This window comes from Argentina anserina, chromosome 1 (assembly GCF_933775445.1).
Source record: "Argentina anserina chromosome 1, drPotAnse1.1, whole genome shotgun sequence".
Taxonomy (NCBI): Eukaryota; Viridiplantae; Streptophyta; class Magnoliopsida; order Rosales; family Rosaceae; genus Argentina; species Argentina anserina.
In genome coordinates this window covers 3881564-3903037 of record NC_065872.1, presented here as the reverse complement: position 1 = coordinate 3903037, position 21474 = coordinate 3881564, and the positions used below count along the sequence as shown (strand labels likewise).

At 41.0% G+C, this 21474-nt stretch overlaps 5 protein-coding genes and 1 pseudogene across 5 annotated transcripts; 2 read left to right on the top strand and 4 right to left on the bottom strand.

Annotated features, from left to right (window-relative positions):
- Positions 1-207: 207 nt before the first annotated feature.
- Positions 208-4396, top strand: LOC126800277 (O-fucosyltransferase 35). Its single transcript, XM_050527609.1, has 9 exons — positions 208-880; positions 1432-1572; positions 1688-1760; positions 1927-1997; positions 2089-2177; positions 2302-2434; positions 2705-2937; positions 3123-3599; positions 3704-4396. The coding sequence occupies exons 1-9, from the start codon at positions 386-388 to the stop codon at positions 3903-3905; spliced, it is 1914 nt and encodes a 637-aa protein (XP_050383566.1). The 5' UTR covers positions 208-385; the 3' UTR covers positions 3906-4396.
- Positions 4397-4542: 146 nt separating this feature from the next.
- Positions 4543-6829, bottom strand: LOC126791072 (MOB kinase activator-like 1A). Its single transcript, XM_050517476.1, has 7 exons — positions 6676-6829; positions 6150-6198; positions 5951-6059; positions 5640-5733; positions 5347-5480; positions 5106-5269; positions 4543-4997 (listed from the first exon to the last, which is right to left on the bottom strand). The coding sequence occupies exons 1-7, from the start codon at positions 6699-6701 to the stop codon at positions 4923-4925; spliced, it is 651 nt and encodes a 216-aa protein (XP_050373433.1). The 5' UTR covers positions 6702-6829; the 3' UTR covers positions 4543-4922.
- A 2912-nt stretch (positions 6830-9741) lies between these two features.
- On the bottom strand, positions 9742-14753 carry LOC126793976 (N6-adenosine-methyltransferase MT-A70-like; annotated as a pseudogene).
- A 260-nt stretch (positions 14754-15013) lies between these two features.
- On the bottom strand, positions 15014-15783 carry LOC126793182 (auxin-binding protein ABP19a-like). Its single transcript, XM_050519632.1, has one exon. It carries the CDS (start codon positions 15781-15783, stop codon positions 15151-15153), a length of 633 nt encoding a protein of 210 aa, XP_050375589.1. The 3' UTR covers positions 15014-15150.
- An 832-nt stretch (positions 15784-16615) lies between these two features.
- LOC126793948 (auxin-binding protein ABP19a-like) lies at positions 16616-17260 on the top strand. Its single transcript, XM_050520585.1, has one exon. It carries the CDS (start codon positions 16616-16618, stop codon positions 17258-17260), a length of 645 nt encoding a protein of 214 aa, XP_050376542.1.
- A 2341-nt stretch (positions 17261-19601) lies between these two features.
- Positions 19602-20231, bottom strand: LOC126794535 (auxin-binding protein ABP19a). Its single transcript, XM_050521288.1, has one exon. The coding sequence runs from the start codon at positions 20229-20231 to the stop codon at positions 19602-19604; it is 630 nt and encodes a 209-aa protein (XP_050377245.1).
- Between the last annotated feature and the right edge of the window lie 1243 nt (positions 20232-21474).

The following is a 21474-nucleotide window of genomic DNA, read 5'->3' as shown; positions in this document are numbered from 1 at the left end:
AATTTACTTTCTGTTTTTTTGGGGTCAATGTATGGAAAATATAGTAGTCAAGTTATCATCAGCACCCAAATGTCACGCCTTTCTACACTACTCTCCAAAAATACAAAAGAATCTCCAAGAGAGCATTCAAGTGTCACCATCTTCCTCAAGATCTTAATCAAACCCCAAAATTCCACCATAACCCAAATCTCATTTCTTTCATTCAATCTCAGAGAGTCTCCCTCTTATTCACTTTCAGAAGCTTTTTCTCTGCTAAAAAAAAGGCAGCACCTTTATCACCCCTCTGCGATCTCAACTCCCATTTCATCAATGACACCATTCATTTCCACTCTTATATAAAACGCACCGTTTCATTCTCTCTCTCTCTCTCTCTCTCTCTCAAGTCATGGGCCACCACCACCTCCACAGCTCCTCCACCGCGGACGGCGGCGGCGTCTCCCAGCGCGTCAACAGCCCCAGATTCTCCGGCTCCATGACCCGCCGCGCCCACTCCTTCAAGCGCAACCCTTTCTTCTCCTCCTCCGCCGCCGCCGCCGCCGGCAGCAATGACGACGGCGGCGGGTTCAGTACGCAGTACGAGGTGGACCTGCAGATGAACTCGCCGAGATACGAGATCGGCGGAGGCGAGGGGCCCGAGTCGGCGGCGGAGAGGAAGCAGCAGCAGGGCGGCGGCGGGCAGGTGACGCAGAGGGCGGCGGTGAGAGGGTTTCTGAGGAAGCCGATAGGGGCGGTGGTGGTGGAGATGGGGTTGAGGGAAAGGAAGAGACTTGGGCATTGGATGTTCTTTGCGTTTTGTGGGGTGTGTTTGTTTCTGGGGATTCTCAAGATTTGTGCTACTGGTTGGTTTGGATCTGCTATTGAATCTGCAAGGTCCAATCAGGTAATTTGGTTGCTTCTCTATGATTATTACATCAAAGTTCACTTTTTTACTGCTTGGTTTAGATTGTTTTACTTGTTAAGTCAGCCAATGAGTTTAGTGGTTATATAGATTGGAATATTCACGTGTTTCTGTTGCAAAAAGGGTGGGGAAGTTCTCAATGTAGCTGCTTTATTAGTTTTGATTCGATTGAATTGATAACTTGAACTTCATTTTAGTTTGTAGTATCTGTTTCCTTGCAATTAGTGGAGTAGATGGGAAGCTGGCTTCGATAATGAGCATATATAGATAAGCCCTTTACTCATAGTTTCAGCCTTATAAATTATCATGACCTGCCCCGTAGTTCACATGAGAGATTGAATCAGTGTTCTGAGTAGATGTGGGCTTTTGGAATTCTGTCCTGATGTTCGTGTATAACAATAGTTTTTATCTATCATTACAATTGATTACTTGTAGACAAGAGTAGAGTGTCCTGCTTACCTGTGTGCTTCAGCATTTCATGCTTAGACACGCCATATGGTTTTTATTTCTATTGGTTGCAATCTTCTTTCTAGGATGCTTCTGGCTCAATGATGCATTCAAATCGGATTGATCAAAGCTCTCATGATTATGGGTATAGAGAGGGAGGAAGTGATGTAGAACGGACTCTAATGATGGTAGCGTCTGGTGTTGTTGGTAGAGAGAACAGAGCTGAAGTAAGTCTTTAACTCTTATGTCTTGATCTCGTTTTGCTGTATTCTCAAAAGTTTATAGAGGGCTCTCTCAGAAGTTCATTTGTTGTTTTATTTGTGATATTTACTTCTGGTTCAGTACACAGGTATCTGGTCCCAACCCGACAGTGCTAACTACAGTCAGTGCATTGACTATCCAAAAAGCCACAAAAGTAAGCCACAATAGTATATTACAATGGAATACGGGCAATTGCATCTCTCTCTCTCTCTCTCTCTCTCTCTCTCTCTAACTGTGATTCACCTGCACACTGCCTGTGTATAGATTTTTTTTAGCACGAGGTTTTCATTCTCTCATCTTTTACTTTCATTTTGTGGCAGAACTAGATTCAAAGACCAATGGTTACATTCTTATAAATGCCAACGGTGGCTTGAATCAGATGAGATTTGGGGTCTGGCTATTGTACACTTTGTTTTTATTTTTTATTAGTTACAAATCTAATTATAGACTATAGTCTGATGCATGAAAATTTTAGAATGCAGATTTGTGATATGGTTGCTGTTGCTAAGATTATGAAGGCAACACTTGTTTTACCTTCGCTCGATCACACTTCCTACTGGGCTGATGAGAGGTTGGTTCTATGTCTGTTCGTTCAAATAGACTGATGCGCTTTGAAGATTCATATGTTATGCGCTCCAGGTGACATTCCTTTCCACTCATATTCTCTGAACTAATCACTTCTTATCTCTTTGCAGTGGCTTCAAGGATCTGTTTGATTTGCAACACTTCATTGAGACATTGAAGGATGAAATCCACATTGTTGAGACATTACCAGCTGAATATGCAGGAATTGAAATTTTCAACAAAACACCAATATCTTGGTCTAAGGTGAATATGAGAGGCTTTATATTATGAAATAAGCATTTTCTTTTAATATTGTGTGCTCTCTTTGTGCACAGCTCTCTCTCTCTCTCTCTGTGTGTACTGATTTATGCCTAGTACGCACACATGGGCCTTGTCAGCCTGTTAACTACACAGATATACCATTAGTGGATGCACTTATCTGTAATCTCCCAACTTACTGTTCCATGTAATTTAATAGCGTTGCCTCATATTCTTAAATTAATTGTTTTAGCTGGTTTGCATTCTTTTGACCAGGCAAGTTATTACAAGTCAGAGGTCCTCCCACTGCTGAAGCAGCACAAAGCTGTCTATCTCACTCATACTGATTCTCGGATTGCCAACAATGGCCTCCCGCCTTCCATTCAAAGACTGAGGTGTCGTGTAAATTACAGGGCATTAAAATATTCAGCTCCGATAGAAGAACTCGGTAAAACCTTAGTTTCTAGAATGAGGCAGAACGGAGGTCCTTACCTTGCTCTCCACTTGAGGCAAGTATTTATAGCTTTAGATGTTATTATTAGACCATTGTGACTCATCTTTGCAGAGATGAAATGAATTGTTTTTCATTGGAATGGCAGGTTTATGCTCATTTTCTTTGACAAGTAGAATGTGTCCTGCAAGTGTTTAGATAGTCCTGATCCATATCAGTTTGTAATTTTACATCTTACTACAGGTATGAGAAGGATATGCTTGCATTTACGGGCTGCAGTCATAGTTTGACAGCAGAAGAGGATGATGAACTACGCAGAATGCGCTATGAAGTCAGCCACTGGAAGGAGAAAGAGATCAATGGGACAGAGAGAAGGTTGCTTGGTGGTTGTCCATTGACCCCTAGGGAGACTTCACTTTTGCTCCGTGGGCTGGGTTTTCCATCAAACACCAGTATGTACTTGGTAGCTGGTGAAGCTTATGGGAATGGTAGTATGCGACAGCTTGAGGATGACTTCCCGAACATCTTCTCCCATTCTACTCTTGCTACAGAAGAGGAGCTGAGTCCATTCAAGATTCATCAGAACATGTTGGCTGGTATAGACTATGTTGTGGCCTTAGAGAGTGATGCTTTTCTATATACATATGATGGAAACATGGCAAAAGCAGTTCAAGGTCATAGGCGCTTTGAGAACTTTAAGAAGACCATCAGTCCAGACAAGTATGTTCATATCCCATCCTTGTTTTCTGTTTTGGCATAATAGATAGCTTTATTTCATCTTTCATTCATTCAGCACAGTGATAATTGTCATTTTGTTAACGCAGGATGAATTTTGTAAAACTTGTTGATGATTTAGACGAAGGAACAATCTCTTGGAAGAAGTTTAGTTCCAAGGTGAAGAAGCTTCACCATGACAGAGATGGGTCCCCATATCTGAGGGAGCCTGGAGAGTTTCCGAAGCTGGAAGAGAGTTTCTATGCAAATCCCTTTCCGGGCTGTATTTGTGAAACAAGATGGAAAAAGTAGAGGCCAGCTAACAGTTTTGCATATGATTTTGTAAATTCAGCTGAATGCAAAGACCTCGAGGTGTGTTGTCGTTTTCAGACATATTGGCAGAGAAACGCCAATCTGAAATTTTCAATTGCAAATAGTAGGTTGATGGGCTAGCGCACCTGCTCATTTGGAAGAGAAGAAACAATCCTGGGAGCAGTTGTGAAAATCAAGGCAAGCAAAACTCGGAAGTTCTCTAATTGCAATTGTTGCGAGAGAAGTCCAGTGTATATTGTTCTCCAGAAGTCCAGAAGAACAGAACTACTCAAAGTAAAAATTGATACGGTGAATAGTTCTACCTCATTGCTACTGTACCACAACAATTAGAGAACGCTGCTGTTTGGTTTTGCCAATTGTTGATTCTTAAATTTCTTTTTGAGAATATGATAGGAATACAAGAGAATGTGATAGGAAATGTAATTTGCAACAGTATGAAATTGTAATTCAAAGAGTCAATTTTCTTGCGATCTGCCATTCGCTAGAACATCAGTCTCCTGGTTAACTCGAGGAATCCTTCTCTCCTGTCAAGTTGAACTCATTTTTAACTCCTTCTCTGGGGTGAACTCATATTCACCTTCTGTTCTGTGACAATCACCAACAGTAAGCACCAGAAACATAATTGTCCTTTATTAGGCCACTAATTGGCCTCTAAATGACACCATGGATGAATTTGATTATTATGGGGTTGTAATTCAATCGTTTGAAAAGTTACAACAACAATTCTTTTGATCCACAACTAGCGAGCTAGGCAGCAACAACCAGTCTACGGAGTTGTAATTCAATCACTTGAAAAGTTACCAACCAGAAACAGTTTCTTCTTTTGATTCTCATGAATAAACTATGGGGTTGGTCATCACAAGGTAGAGACTGAGAGAAACAGAAAGAGGGTGCTTGTTGGCATCTCACTCCACAAAATTACAAGGGCTAAACAGAAGCTGACAAAACCTGTGTATCACTCATTAAGGTCTTGAAGGACAACCAAAAGATCTACTATCACTTTGGCTGTAGAATGGACTCAACAAGGTCTTGCAGAGGTGCAAGCTCCCCTTTGTCAATCAAGCAGAATTCCTACATCATATAACACAAAGCAATCAAAATGAATACAAAGTGCTGTATGTTATACATACGTGAATATATTACATATGTGTCTTGCATTTCTTAGCAAGGATAACTTACCCAAGTGAAGAGAACAAAGTGCTTGAAGCAAGTGTTGAGATGAGCCTCTTCCTTCAGACTCACAATTTTCTGGAAGTGAGAGTGATATATATGCGCATAAACACGGAACATTCGCTTAAAGATGGTCTTGACAACATCTATGAAATTGGATGGAAATGGCGCGCCTGCAACAATTTAAAAGCAGCATTATAAGCTGGTTCCTGTGAAAAGCTTAGCATAGTTGTATCAAGAATATGCTTACCCAATTTTTGAGGGAAGATTGATTCCTCATCCAGCTGAACTTCAATCCAGTCCATTAAATATTCAACGTACTTTGGAGCAGAGACCTCTATTGGTTTCTTAATGTTAACTCCATCAGCCCATCTGTACTCATACCTGTGCAGTTCAACCAATATGAGTACTTAGATGAAACAACACACAAACTACTAGAGGGAGGAGGTTTGGTAATCAAATAACTGAATAAGTCATCAAAATGCATAAATTCAACACTATAAACCAAAAAGGTGAATTAATTGAGATGATCAAGAAGTATACTTCGGTCCTGCAGACATTGTTGGACAATTGACTGGCGTGCAGAACTCGGTGAGAGTACCAAACAGAATGTTCACTTGGTTGAAAAAATCAACAGCTGCGGTAAAGAGCAGATTTAAAATAAGCTCTATATATTCCAGAGAAAAGTTTCACAGAGGTAACGTTCCACATACATATGCATACATATATAGTATGTATGCACGTAAGACTGTCAGACATGCATGTATCTCTTCAGAAAAAAAAAACACATGCATGTAACAATCATGCTTCTGATGAACTTAAAATTTCACAATGTGAATTATCAAAGTTCTTACTGTTTACTGCGAGCCATTCATTTATATCTTCTCCCGGGGGCAGACGCACGGCTTCTCTAAGATTGCCACTGCCCAAAGTAGCATCAATATGTTTTTGGAGCTGAGCACCCTGCATTTATACAATACATATTACCAAAAGCTACAGAAGACGTCGAAGTCGATAATCAAAAGAGGAAGAAAAAAACTATGTGACACCAACCTTGCTTCCTGATGGAGCACTCTTTTTAGGCCGGAATGTCTTTTGGTTTCTGTACAATGAAAGATAAAAGGCAAAAAATCAACTCTTGCAGAAAAACAAAGCATGGATTTTATTCCCTAAAGGGCAAGAAACTATATTAAAGATTACATCTTTATCTAAAATTTCGTGGACAAATTTTGCAATGAGCAATCACATAGATCAATGTAAATAACATGAAACTACGGTTTTGATTGATACTCGTGAACACACATCTAACTAGGTCAATTATAAGTTTGTACATGGGCATGAATCTATTATGCTAAAAGCAACGCATGCAGGAACTAATATATCAGATACGAGATAGGTTTGAATATATTATCACAAGTTCATAACCCAGAAGCGTTCTGTTCTAATCATGCAACCATACAGAGATAATTCATTAAAACTCAACCATTCTTGAAACAGAGCATAATATAATGCAATAATGCATGAAACTAAACACCAATATCAATTTTCCGAAATTTGAAATCATAATCATAGCAAGTACCTGCTTCCAAGACCAAAGAGACTCATGGTGTTTCTCTCTGTCTCTGCAGAATCCCAGGAGATAATACAGGACTAAATTCTTGACAAACAAAGGAATTATGCAAAGGATACGCCACTATATATGTATATTTATCTCTATATATACACGAGAGAGACTCTCTCTCTACTTGACCTCGTTAACGCCAGTCTGTCATATATTACAAAAAATTAGAGACAGAGAGAGCCCATGTCTTCCTTTCGTTCCCATTCGCCAACCAGGTGCTTTTCTTACCTGACTCATTCTCCCTATTTCCTTCCTATTATTCCCCATTTCGAATTCCCCCTTATCTGTTTAAGATATATTTATATAGGATATAGCCATATCCGAAAAAGAGTTTAGGATTATTAACGGTTCGAATTGTGATATAAAATTATGTACTGAAACTGTAGAAGCGATTTTGAACGCGATTGTCCTAATAAAATACTCGGGTTGAAGAAGAAATGCATTATCATATAATAAATCATAGTACAACCTGAGCGAAAAAAGAAAGAACCATGCAAATCTGATTTCCCATATATTTATAATCAAAGGAAAATAAGTTACAAATTGATGGGAAATTTATACATATTTAGCTAAGATTGATTGGAACAGAAAAGAAGATGGAGCAAGAATAGAGATAAAGAACCAGATTCAGCATTTTTTTCTTTTTTTGACAACTAAACACAACTGAGATTGGGAATTTTATTGTGGGACCAATAAATGATGATTATGATATGCTTCTCTCTCTTTTTTTGGTTAAATGATATGCTTCTCTTTTAGCTGTATCCCGGGCTGGAATAAATATACATGTTCCTCATTGAAGATTTGTAAGTTTATCCAACCTAGTTGGGGCTGGAAATGACGATGGTTTGGTTTCTAATAGGATTCATCAACTCATTACAAATTTCATGGGTATACAAAGAATCTTTGAATGATAATTTTCTGCCAAAAGAACCCTACAAATTTGTCATCTAATATACATAGCATGTATGTCGTCCACCGAGCTGATCGAGATCCAAATGAGCTCCGTAATAAGCTCAAATTTTCAACATAGGCAGCACTTATGTCAAGATAATTATATTCATAAGTCAGAACGTGGGAGTTCATTTTATATCGAAATGCTTGTTACAAATACGTACATTATGACCCTAACCAAAGAACAAGTCCAACACAACTAGGAGACGTATGCGATATTCGCAAAACCTCTAAATGTCAGAACTCATTAATTTCTTATCCATGTTGGTATACGGTTTAGAGTTTAGAACCTCGTCCCATTTCGAACCATAACATTTACAATCAAATATCACATAACACAGCTTACAACATAGCCAAAACACATCAAATGAGGACATGAGGTTCAATATATATCCTCATCGATCAAAACACATCGAAAACTAGCTAGCCAGACTGATCAATTAGATGGAGATTTTCTATACCTTTTTCATGTTTTCTCTCATTCTCTCCTCCTCCTATATATGCAGCCGTGCAAGATTTCTGTGTCGCCGACTATACAGCTCCTTCGGGACCTGCCTGCAGGCTACTTGTGCAAAAGGCCTGAAACTGTTACGGTGAATGATTTTGTATTCTCCGGCCTAGGTATTCCCAGTAAAATCATACCCGTTTTCGGACCAGGGTTGTTACAGACTTACAGGCGTCCGATGCCGAGTTTGCTGATTTGAATGGCCATTTTAATGGTCTGATTTTCCTTTGGGTCATTGGACGTGAATGCTTAGATCGATGGCTTCATAACCTCCGATGCGAACACAGTTTATATTTAAACTATTAAGAACACAGTTGATATTATGGTTTTCCCTCAAGGGTTATTGCATTTCCAAGTGAACGTTGGAAAAGGTACGACGTACAACCAATGAATTTGGTAGCTACAGCAGTTCAAGGCCAGGTCTACAGGTTGTGGACTTCGCATTATTTAAAAGCTAACTTCTTTACTGAACTGATAAATCGCGCTACTTTACTTGACATTCCGCAGATAAAAAAACACTGAAGGTCGTACTGACATATCTATATTCGAATAAAGACACTAATAAAGATTGATCGTTTCTAGTTCCTTAACGTCCTTTAGTCATCTATGCCCCTTAAATTTAATTTCCTTCTTCTATTTACAAGTTTGAACTCTCATGATAGTTGTAAAAGTTTGATGAAGTAATATGCATGCAACTCTACGAATCAGTTTTGAACTCTTGTTCTTATATATATAGGGCTTCTCTGCTACGGACCTCCGCACCGTGCCACCGGCGACGAGCAACGACGGTGCCGACCAGCACATCCGCACTCCCCTCTTCCTAGCGCTCCTGTATGTGCTGGCTGGAGCTGCAACGCTGGCGTGGGGAGGCCGGAATCTCGAAATTTCAAGTTTCTAGACACTGTGCGGAGGTTCTGCAGATTCCGGTCGGCACTGCAGCTCCAGCCGGCACATACAGAAGCGGCAGGAGGAGGGGAGTGCGGTTGTGCTGGTCGGCGCCGTCGTTGCGCATTGCCGGTGGCCGGAATCGCCGAATCTGCACCGTACGGACGGTGCACACACCCGCAGGTGAGAACTTCTCTATATATATACATCGTTTTAGGTGCGGAGGTCCCGATTCCGACGACGGCAGACCGCAACGGTGTGGTGGACCAGCACAGCTGCACTACCCACCTCTCGGCGATCTCGTTTGTGCCGGTTGGAGCTCTATTGGTAACTCACGGCGGCCGGAATCTACAAAAATCAAGTTTCTGGGTATATTCCGGCGATTTTGCGATTCCGGCCGCTGATGGAGCTCCGACCTGCACAGACGGGACCGCTGGGAGGTGGGGAGTGCAGCTATAGTGGTCCGCCCCGCAGTTGCGGCCTACCGTCGCCAGAATCGGCAAATTCGTACCTTACATAAGGTACAAACGTCCGCACCTGAAAATTTTCATATATATATATATATATAATTTCTGGAGAACTAGGAAATCGATCTAGCTAGCATCAATATGATTAAGATATGCATATACGCTTCCTATCAAGGCCTCATCAAAATCAACAAGGACTTGCAGGAGGTCTTCATGTCAAAGTAGGAATAGTTCGGATGATCCGGCCATGTCAACATATGTAAACGTTAGCTTCACCTCAGAAGCAGGCGCATCTTGACCTTCAGGCTCTGCTTGTTGTGGAGCAGAAACTTGTGCTGGTTGTGCAGCTGCTCTGGAAAACGGACTTGTCGTTTGGGCAGATTTTGGATGAACTACCATGGTAGAAGCTCTTGGTGGGGAAGCCGGTTGGAACCTCCACCTCTGGATGTGTAACGACCATAAAATTTCAAGCCTAAAAACTCAAAATTTCAAAGTCGTTAGAACACTAAAACAATTTCAATGAAATCGAAATCATTTAACGTGCACAGCGGATCATCACTGAGTTCTCAATACAACTCAGAAAACCAATTATTACAAACCAAACATATAATTCAACATTATATCAATTGGAAATGTATAATCCTCACAAGATAGTCACACCAAATCCTCACGCATGCTGGAGATAAATAACTTCAATTCCTCTGAGCGGTCCGTCAATTCCCGCTAATCCACACCTGCGGAGTTATCCACTACACCATCGAATTGGTGCACCGGGATTGTAAACACAAACCCGGTAAGCTTTACAGCTCGTATGAGTAAAATGAAAATATATAACTCGCATATCAATATATACGAAAATCCACAAATCAAACAAATATAAATGCACTCATGAGTCAGTGGACGGCCCATCTGGTTGTCCCAAAGAAAAAGAAGTGCTCATGAGAAATTAAGTAACCCTTCTGGTTACCCAAATGCATTTATAATACGGGTACCAAGAACGCTGGTACACATCTGTTACCCCTCTCGTAATACACCGCCGATATTGGATAGTCACCCGCTACCCAACATCCAAAACAATCTGAGTACCCATGAGCAGATAACCACCCGTTACCTCACATGCAGTACTAAGGCAGACAGACTAGAGCTCTAACTGTATCGTAACTTTCGCCCGGCCAAAGGCTAGGTTCCGACTTGCCAAACACGTACAATAATCTCACATCATATTGTACCAAATCACGTCCGAAGACAAATCAACATTTTAACAATCTCAATGTTAAAATCACGTACAATAATCTCACATCATATTGTACCAAAAATCATGTCCGAAGACAAATCAACATTTTAACAATCTCAATGTTAAAATCACGTACAATAATCTCACATCATATTGTACAAATCAAAATCACATGCTCGATATATAAATCTCGTCATCGAAATGACATAAATCACGATAAAATCATAACAGTATATTATATAGCAAACTATATATATATGTACATATTTACCATTTATACAATATATATATAATCCATTATATCATGTACATGTCATATTTCATAACCACGTCCGAAGACAAAACATTTTAACAAACTCACGTTAAAACCACGTACAATAATCACACCTCATATTGTACAAAAATCAAATCACATGCTCAATATTTAATTCTCGTCATTCGAAATGACCAATTCCAATGAATTCATAACAGTATATAATATAGCAAACTATATATATATATATATATGTACTTATTACCATTTATACGATATATATGTAATCCACTATATTGTATACGTGTCGTAATTCAATATTAAAAACTCTTGCAAAATCTTGAATCACCGCAAGGGTAGATTCGTAAATAAGTGAGATTTTACTCACCTTATCGACTCGAGCGTAATTCCACGATAATTCATTTCCTCGATTTAACGATCACCTTGAAAAGATAAGAAAAGAATTTAGAATCGTTTCGTAACCTTTAAATGCCGAAACAGTAATAATCGGTTACTGTTCAGCAATTTTTCGGTTTTTACGAAGTTACTGTTCAGTGGTACTATTCCCGGATACTGCACAATATGCAATTAATACGTATTTCTGTACGTATAAATATTATATACGTATTTCTGTACGTATAAATACTATATACGTATTTCTGTACGTATAAATACTATATACACATTTCTGTACGTATAAATATTACTACGTATTTCTGTACGTATAAATATTATATACGTATTTCTGTACGTATAAATATTAATACGTATTTCTGTACGTATATGCACGATTTAAATGTAAATACAAATTCAGTAAATAAAATTTACTAAATTACCCTTTTATAAAATTACTTTTTACATTTACTGAAAGTAATTTATATTTACATTTACCGAAGGTAAAATTTAATTACATTTACCGTAGTAAATAAAAATTACATTTACATTTACCGCACACAGTAAATTACCAAAATACCCATATCGGAAAACACTTTCACACCGCCGCACGTGGCGGCGCGTGGGGTACACGCGCTACCTCCGGTGGGCCGCGCGTGGGGCCCACGCGCCGAGGCTAACCACGGCGCGTATCACGCCACCGCCGCCCCCTTTCTTCTCCTCTCCCTCTCCTCTACATTCCTGCGGCATCACCCCGCTCCTCACCTCCTCCACGCTACCTCACGCGCCGCCTAAGGCGGCGGTATCCCCCTTCGTCAAATCCCCCTCCGATCTCTACAATTCCAACTCAGATTCAACCAAAATCAACACACAATCATCACAACCATGAATCGAATGCAGCCTTACCTAGATCGGAGCTCAAAACGTAATGGAACCGATCGATTCATCGACGGGCTTCTCACAGGATCCTCAATTGTCGATCCGACTCCTTGGCGACGAAACGACGCACGGGGTGCTCAAGGGTGGTAGCTGAGGGTCTTGCGGTGTCCCAGGGAGCGACGGTGAGGCGCACGACGACTCGGAGGCGGAGATCGCGGCGCGATATCGAGGAAGGCTCGGGGTGCGAGGGAGGACTCTTGGCGGCGGAACAGAGGGACGCGGCTCAGGGTTTGGTGCGGAGGGCCGTGCGGTCCTCTTGGGCTAGGCGGTGTGGCCTACGGAGGGTCGGTCGGCGAGATCGCCGATGAGGCTTGAGGAAGAGGGAGGAAATCGGGGAGAGGCGAGAGAGAAGAGAGAGAACGAGGGAAAGAGGGAATGAGGCGCGGGGTAAGGGTTTCCAGAAATGGAAACCCTAACTCCAAAAATTTCTATTTATACCCGTTTCTTAAATCGGAAACCAACTTCATCCGTTAATAACTTTTACGTTCGACGTCCGATTCGTACGCGTCACATACTCACGAACTCGTATCGACGAGCTCTACAACTTTCATGAAGAAAGTTTTCGCAACCGAGTGACGGAATAAAAGTCGGTAAAATCGTTCGGAAACGTAACGTTTTTCGAATAATCGTTTCTAAAACGTTTCCGTTTTTTCGTTTCAAAGTATCGCCACCATCACATTTGTTTTTAAAACAAACTTCACAACTTAAAAGAATTTAAATTGAACCAAATATTATTTTGAAATTTAGGGTTATTACAGGATGGGCAGCCTTACCGTGCACGCAAGCCTTGATCAACCAATCGCACATCACTCAGTTGATTACCGAGTGACATCCACCATGCACCATGTCCTTGGACTAATCCTCTCCAGCAAAGCATACATCTCATCTGGCTTCCGACTCGTCTCTCTGACCTCGGCAACAATGACATCGGTATCAATATTCCTATTTACTAATGGATTTATCCCAACTAGGCAATGTTCCTTACTATGATTTAGCCAGTGGCCAGTGCGCCTGAATCTAATAATTCGTTGGAGCTGATTTGTTTTCAGCCAAATCATCTCCTCAACACGCTTGTATCCCCATCGATATAAGCATTCACGTCCAATGACCCAAAGGAAACTCAGACCATCAGTCTACAATGCATCAACATTAAGAGCGCGCATTTCATCATTAGCCATGGTCCCATATGGCAAGTCCATATGAATGTCCCATGGTGGATCAGCCATTATCACTCCAACCTGTCCCAGAACATGCATCCTAAAATTTCGAATATCTCAGTTAATCCATTGCGGTTCACCAAGTTCTAATTCGGAACAATATTCGGTACGCTGCTTCAATGGTCTGGCGGGAGTTGAATCGAGCTCATGATGCACAAATTTGCACGTATACATGTTGCGGCAAGTATCTAGAAAATTACAGTGTCCCAAAGTCACATCAGTATGGGGAGCAATACTGCGCCTAAAATGAACCTCGTCACAAGTGTTATTAGATCGATGTCGGCAGCAGTCCTCTCTAGTTAGAAAAGGGCACTGTTGCTTCAACTGTGAACCATCTTTGGTTTTAAACTTGTTTCCACGGCAGTCTCCCTTGCCGTTGGCCTGTAAATCATGTCCAAAAACTCCTCCGCCGTTTTCGACTTCTGTAACTCCCTATAAGTCTTCTTACTCAGCAATGCCTACATGCACATCCCTCATCTCATCCTCTTCACTCTTCATCTTCTTATTAGGCCTATGCATTGAAGACTCAGTCATCCACGGAAACAATGGAGGAGGCAACCCGCCCATGTACGGCTCCGGCTCAACCGCCCACGGCCCAGCCCGGCTCATAAATCCTCCATCATTGTTACTATTCTAATGCAACTCCTTCATCAGCCTAGCCCGGTCAATATCCCCCACCGTAACCCTTGACTTTCTGTTGACCACGTACTCCTCTAGAATAACGCCGCCGTTCTCCTCCGCCATGGACCTCAGCCCCATCTCCACCCCGCTCTCTCCTCCCAACACCCGCAGCCCCGCCTTCTCCCCGGCGAGGCCTTCTCGTCGGCAGCAGCTCCGACGACTCCTCCAGCATGAACGGTGCTCTCTCCAGAAACCGGACCGCGATCATGGCCCGGATCACCGAAAGCGGGCCCGCGCTCTCGCCCATGGGGCTGAAATCTGGGGCGGGTTGTTGAATCGGTTCGGGTTTGGGAAAAAGGTTTAGTTTTTTTGGGTCGGGTAGAGGTGGGGTGGGAGAGAAAGGGCGGTGGTTGAAGGAGGAGACGACCTTGAGGGAGAGAGCGATGGTGGGGACGTCGGCGGGGGCGACTTCGGATTGGAGATAAGAGAGGAGTTCAAGCTGGGTGGGGCATTAGGTCTTCATTCGGGTTTCCAGGTCTCGCCGTCGTCGCATTGCTTTATTGCCGGGCATGGCGGTGTCTCCTGTGTTATTGAGAGAGAGAATAGAGAAATCTAAAACCCTTATTGCCCCTCCAACCCTTCCTTGTATATAAATGTTTGATTCGCTACCAATAGGGTTTTACTTTGTTTTGAAACAAATCGATCAAATCTAATAGGTGTTTAGCTGTTGAAAGAGTTCACAGTTTGCCCTCAGCTAGCAAAATGCAGAAAATATGGTGATGACGAAACTGGAGAGGAACAATTACTGGAAATAGAGGTTGTGATAATATTACTTTATTTCAAGTGGGATAACAATTCGGGAACAGTGACGCACTACACATATTCTAAGCAATAATCCAAAATAAAGTAACATGAACCAAGTACAATTCTAGTTATTTAGAAATCACATTGCTGAGATTTGGTATACATCAATTAGTACCACCAAAAAGACCCTTAAGTTTCTTGATCTCAGCAGTGTCAATGAAAGTTACCTCTGATATCAATTCCGTAGGTAAATCGTTTTGAAACAATGCAAGCTCCAGAATCTGCACGCTCGGATTAGGACTATCGAAGCTAGCGAAAATTAGGGCTGGTGTATCACCTATGTTTTTCTGAAAGTGGAGTAAACCTTGGGGGAGAATCATTAAATCACCCTGCTTCAGAGTTTGTATGTAGACTGTATTATCTGAGGCTATGAACCCTGCTTTTATTGTTCCTTGAACAAGAAGTATGAGTTCCGAAGCTCCCCGGTGTATGTGGAGCGGGCCAACTCCACCAACTGCCATGTCCACACGTACCATCGAAAGTCCAAGGCCATTGAGACCAGGAAACTGGCTATCAAATGCAGCGGTGACTCCGAGTTTGTTTGAATTTGAGGTGTTACCGGGAACTCCGAGGGCAGAGTAGACGAAATCATCTACCGTAACAGCTGCAGGATTTTTACAGGAGTAGCCTGCAGGGCCTTGAGGAGCTGTGTAGTCTGCCACGCAGAAGTCTTGCACAGCAGCATAGCAAGAGGACAAAGTAACGAAAAATATGAAGAAGATGGGGGAAATCATCATGTCTTTGGAATACGTTTCCTCATCTGGGATGTGGATCATATATATAGGTGGGGTAATATGAATTTCCTTAGCCGTCGAAACTAAAATTTTGGGTATATGCCGTTGTAAGGTGAAATGTCAGTAGTTTATAAACTAAAAGTCAGTGCCCTACTGTGCAGATCAATATCTCACACCCACTGCTTTTTAGGTAAAGTCACTATGATATGATATGTCATCTTTCTGATATTGTCTAGCCAACTTCCTGTATCTGTATCTCTCCGTCTCACGATATTGTCTCTTATGAATACATTTGACAAGTGTTTTTCTTCATTTAGAAGCAAGCAAGCTAGCTAGCTAGCTTGTTTTGCTGCGTCTCCAGTGCCCAGCTAAAAGCCTTTAGAGTCCATCAAGTGCTACTCCAATCGGATAAATTAATGGTTCCAATATTGTTACCTCTCCAATGTTTGTGCAGGTTCATCAGGTGCAACATTATGACTTCTTTGAGCGCTCATGGGGTATTGGGGTAAATACATCCTTGATTAATTCAAAGCCACATGATGATGACATTGACGGGATATCAGTCCTATCAATTATCAGGAACTGCATGGACTGTGTCAAGGATCGGAGGTTCCTGAAGTATGAAGAGACGCTCTTATTATATTTCTGCATGATACTGATGATAGGGAGATGACGAAAGAAAGTGAAAGTTCAACTTTCATTTCTGAACAATCAGATTACTTCACATATCACAGCTACAAATCAAGTTAATTACCGGCTTCCCCCATTATATATATTGGCCTCAATTTCCTCATAAATCAAAAGTTCAAAACACAGCGAGAAATAGCTAAAAAAGATGGAGATGTTCTATAGTTTTTTCGTGTTTTCCCTCATTCTGTCCTCCTCCTATGCTGCTGTGCAAGACTTCTGTGTTGCCGACTACAGAGTTCCGTCCGGACCTGCAGGCTACTCCTGCAAAAGGCCTGAAAATGTTAAGGTAAATGATTTCGTATACTCGGGCCTAGGCAATGCCGGTAACACTTCAAACATTTACCGATCGGTACTTACCAAGGCGTCCTATGATGAGGTTCCTAGTTTGAATGGCCTTGGCATTTCAATTGCTCGCGCAGACTTGGCACCTGGTGGGGCTGTCCCTTTGCACACACACCCCGGATCCAATGAAATCTTTCTTCTTGTGAAAGGGAAACTGATAGCCGGGTTCATTTCGTCGGATACGAACACGGTGTATCAGACAACTATCAAGAGTGGTGATATATTCGTTATCCCTGGAGGGTTACTGCATTTCTTTGTGAACATTGGCGGTGCTGAAGATAATCCAGTCGTTGCATTTGCTAGTTACAGTAGTTCAAGTATACATGTTCAAATTGTGGACGATGCACTATTTAAAAACAACTTTCCTACTGAATTGATAAATCGCACTACCCTCCTGAGCATTTCTGAGATAAGGAGATTGAAAGCTCTCTTTGGCGGCACTAAGTAATCCATCTCTTCACGCGATTAGTACGTACCGTTTATTGAAGAAGAAGAAGATATATAACTAAATAAGATTGATCGTCACTGGTTCCTTTCGTTATTAATGTACGTAAAACTATTTTCTTTTCCTTGTTGTAATGGAGCAGGCCTGAACTCCATGGTTGTAAAAGTTTGATTTTCAGCTAGTGACCATATAAATTAAGTATGGTCGACCTTTCTTTATATATAATTGTGTATCGTCTGTGTTTCCAACTTTCTTCACAAGTTTGAACTTTGAAGTGAGAGAACTTGGTGTTCCTGGTATAATAAGGAAACACGTACTAGTGGATGGGTTCATTTCCTCGGACCAGTAATCTGTGTTTACATAACAAAATTAAAAGAAACCCCTTAATCATATACTAGTCAATGTACTATTATGAGGCCTCCGTTCTGTTCGGAGATACCTTTTCAATGGAAAACTAGGTTTTCCTCTATAGTGGCGGGGAGGGATCTGGCCAGCAGTTCCTTGTGGTTGTGGAGTCTCTCCTTGATCGTTCTTCTGATTATCCATGCGGTTGGTGGGGCGGTTTGGGCCGCGACATCTCGCTGCGATGAGCAAGTTCTGTCGAAGCTTCAGTTTCATGGCGGTGGGGAGGAGGTTCTTCCTCAGATCGCAATTCTTGATGGCGGCGGGGAGGAGTTTCTTCCTCCTCCTCATATCAGCGACGACATGGGGCTTGATGGTTGCAGATCTTGGCCTCCAGATCTGGCGGGGTTAGATGCTTGGGATCGGAGTTCTCCGACGGCTATGGTGCGGCTGATGCTGAGAAGACCAGCCTTACTGGGCCGGGTTTGGATCTGAGCCTTCGGGCTCTGGTTTGCACGGACAGCGGAGGGACTTTGCAAGGCCCAAGCTCGGGTGTTTTTCCTGAGGATGGCCGTTTTAAGGGCAAAGATACGATTTAGATGATTTTTAGCCTATAGTTATGCTTCTATAAATCGTAGGGAATATGTCTATTTTTTTTTAATATCTGTTTCTAGTCGGAGATCATTCTTAAAGAATAGACTTATACTATGTACTAAGTTTGAGTTTCGGCTCAAGACCTCTTAAGTGATACACGACAACAGCGGAGGAATATGTAATGACTATTCAGACATTCGTTCATTTATAAAATCCTAATGGATTCGATCAATTTTTTTTTTTAAAGAAACCCAATAATAAAGGTAGTCATGGTTATGGACGGAATGAGTCGTACGTATCTACTAACAGAAAGAGGAGCGAGTATATTAGTTGAATCACTTGAATGTAATCAGCATTGGGTTTACTTTCCTAGTTAGTCTTGGTAACTTAAGAATAGGTCTAATATATCATCGACCACCTCTTGTCGACCACACTTAAAACCATCCCTCTAATGTCCTATTTATAGATTTACAAGTGTCAAACTTATAATAGAATTAGGATTCATAATAGGAATCCTAAATCTTCATTTCTAAGGAAAACTCTAAAAATCCTAGATACACTAGAATAACTTACTTAAATCTTTTAGAAGTAATGAATCCAAAACAGACAAGAAATCAATTTTGAGCCGCAATCCTAACACTGTCGTTGTCAAATATCAAACTAGAAGATCGAGATCAATGGAGTACCAGAAGGCTAATCGAATTTGAATGAAGAGGAGGTGACATATATGTTAATATATATATACAGTCTCTATCCAGAGTGAAGGTTCACTCTGAAGTTTCAGAGTGAAGTTTCAATTTTGACACACTTTTCGGTCAAATTTTTTCACCATAAGTGATTCAATATTTAGGTATGCTCTTCAAGATCATCTCTACAAAATTTCATCTAATTTGGACATCGTTAAGGTATTGAAATTAGATTAAATCAATGAATGAATTAAAACTGTTCAACGTGAACCGTTCGTGTAAATCTCAATTTTGAAAGCTCAAATCATTGTCAAATTGGATGAAACTTTATAGAGATGATCTTGAATAGCATACCTAAATATTGAATCGCTTATGGTGAAAAAATTTGACCGAAAAATGTGCCAAAATTGGAACTTCACTCTGAAATTTCAGAGTGAACCTTCACTCTATATATATATATATATATAGAAAGAATTTCCATCTAAAAAGAGAATGCATGTGATCTTAATTTAGATACTACAGATAATGCAGCATTTGCAATAATAATGGACATAGCGTACAACCAAACATAGAAGTACACTAACTGGAGTAGTAATTTAGAAAATGCAACTGGCCTGAACTATATTCCTACACTTACGTACAGGCCTTTTCAATCACAGAAACAAGAAAACAAAGTGACATGAATACTATGCACTTTGGTAGCTCCCAAGACACATTGTTAATTAATTAGTACCACCAAGAACACCCTTAAGTTTCTTTATCTGAGCAACGTCGAGGAATGTAGTTTGAGCTATCAATGGGGTTGGTAAGTCGTTTTTGAATAATGCGAAGTCCAGAATCTGCAGACCGGGGCTCGGACTACTGAAGCTAACAAAGGCAAGGGCTGGTGTATCACCTCCATTGACTTGGAAGTGTAACAAACCTTGAGGGAAGACCATAACGTCACCCGTCTCAAGAGTTTGTAGATAAACTGTGTTAGCTGAGGACACAAACCCGGCACATATTGTCCCTTCCACAACAATCAGAACTTCTGAAGCTCCGGGGTGAGTGTGAAATGGGATGACTCCATCAACAGCCAAGTCCAGACGAGCCAGCGAAATGCCGAGGCCATTGACACCAGGAAATTGAGCAGCAAATGCAGGTGTCACTGCAGCTTTGATGATATTTGTGGTATTACCAGCAATGCCTAGGCCAGTGAACACAAAGTCATTTACTGTAACTTTTTCAGGCTTCTTGCAGGAGTAGCCTGCAGGGCCTTCTGGAGCTGTCAAGTCTGCAACACAGAAGTCCTGCACTGCAGCATGGGAAGTGGAGAGGAGGAGAAAAAATGTGAAGAAGATAGGGAAAATCATTATCACTTGGTGAAAAAGTGTGTGCTAGATTTGGGGGACGATGTTTTTGATTTCTTGATAGAGAAATTGGGATGATATATAGTGGAAAGGTGATAATATCTTGAGTCATTTGCAATTGGCTGTTTCGAATAAGCCCATTAGGATTCACATGTTTACAATCTCGACCGTATACAATGGTGGAATAGATCGACATATCGTTGGAGCTGTGATAAGCATGTGACTAGTGATATTTACCTCATATAAGAACAAGAAGCCTCTTTCTGTTTTAGCAAATGCAGTAACTGCTACAGACGATCTTTATTACTGTCATCAGTGTAAGGCAACTCATCATTGAAGCTTCATCATCAGTACGATGTTCTAAGTAATCCTCAGTGGGGAAAGTTTCATGGTTGTTCTTGATAATTGCTATTGTGCCAGCTTATTAGCAATGAGCTTATGGTACATTTTATGGTGGTCCATCAGTATATGGGGCATAGATTTTCATGTGGGCATAAGAAGACATTGGGACAGCTATACGTGTATAATAAAGGTCCAGATCGAAGATGGGAATTCTGTGGATAACAGAAATCCTAAAAGAAGGAAGTTTTTGGATTTCATTATTGGAAGTTAAAAGTATATTCCAAAATTCTGTTTCTCTGTAACTCTAACTACAAGATTCATTAGATGATGACACACCAACACCACATTGCTTGGAGGATATAAGCCACGGTAGACTATATCATACATTTACGGTTTACCATTGCTATTCTTAGTGCAAAGCAATGATAGTTTTAGTGCAAATGGTTGGTATTTGCTACTGCGCAGGGTTAGTAAATTTAGTATAAATCCACTGGGGGATACATTTAGAGCAAAGAAAATCGGCACTAGCTAGCCTGTTGGTGAAAATCATTAGTACTTTTAGTATGGAATTTGGATGATATTGATATATTTGGTATATTTATGCAGGTACTTTTCTTGTAAAGCACTTGTGCATGCATGCGTTGATCTGCATATGAAGCTAGTTTTAAGCAGGTTTCATTCTACTATATGTTAGGTGCCCTCGATTTGTCACTTGATATCGACGCCTTATTTTAGGTTCCTCAAATAACTGCATCTTATGATACAGTAAATTTGCCAAACAATGCTGTACAAATTGTTCAATAATTACTATATATATGTTTTAGGAGCATACACAGTTACATACAAACATACCTTTACCTTTGGTCTTTTACATTTATCAGGTGGGCATATTGATAGCTTAGGT

Excerpts from the sequence above, each read along its gene's own strand:
- LOC126791072 (XM_050517476.1), bottom strand. The coding sequence starts at position 6,701 with ATGAGTCTCTTTGGTCTTGGAAGCAG. Across the intron at positions 5,734-5,950 it reads TGAATGGCTCGCAGTAAACA|CTGTTGATTTTTTCAACCAA; the intron begins GTAAGAACTTTG and ends TCTTTACCGCAG. Across the intron at positions 4,998-5,105 it reads ACTTTGTTCTCTTCACTTGG|GAATTCTGCTTGATTGACAA; the intron begins GTAAGTTATCCT and ends TATATGATGTAG.
- LOC126794535 (XM_050521288.1), bottom strand. The coding sequence starts at position 20,231 with ATGATTTTCCCTATCTTCTTCACATTTTTTCTCCTCCTCTCCACTTCC.
- LOC126800277 (XM_050527609.1), top strand. The coding sequence starts at position 386 with ATGGGCCACCACCACCTCCACAGCTCCTCCACCGCGGACGGCGGCGGC. Across the intron at positions 1,573-1,687 it reads GTAGAGAGAACAGAGCTGAA|TACACAGGTATCTGGTCCCA; the intron begins GTAAGTCTTTAA and ends CTTCTGGTTCAG. Across the intron at positions 2,178-2,301 it reads TCCTACTGGGCTGATGAGAG|TGGCTTCAAGGATCTGTTTG; the intron begins GTTGGTTCTATG and ends ATCTCTTTGCAG.
- LOC126793182 (XM_050519632.1), bottom strand. The coding sequence starts at position 15,783 with ATGATGATTTCCCCCATCTTCTTCATATTTTTCGTTACTTTGTCCTCT.
- LOC126793948 (XM_050520585.1), top strand. The coding sequence starts at position 16,616 with ATGGAGATGTTCTATAGTTTTTTCGTGTTTTCCCTCATTCTGTCCTCC.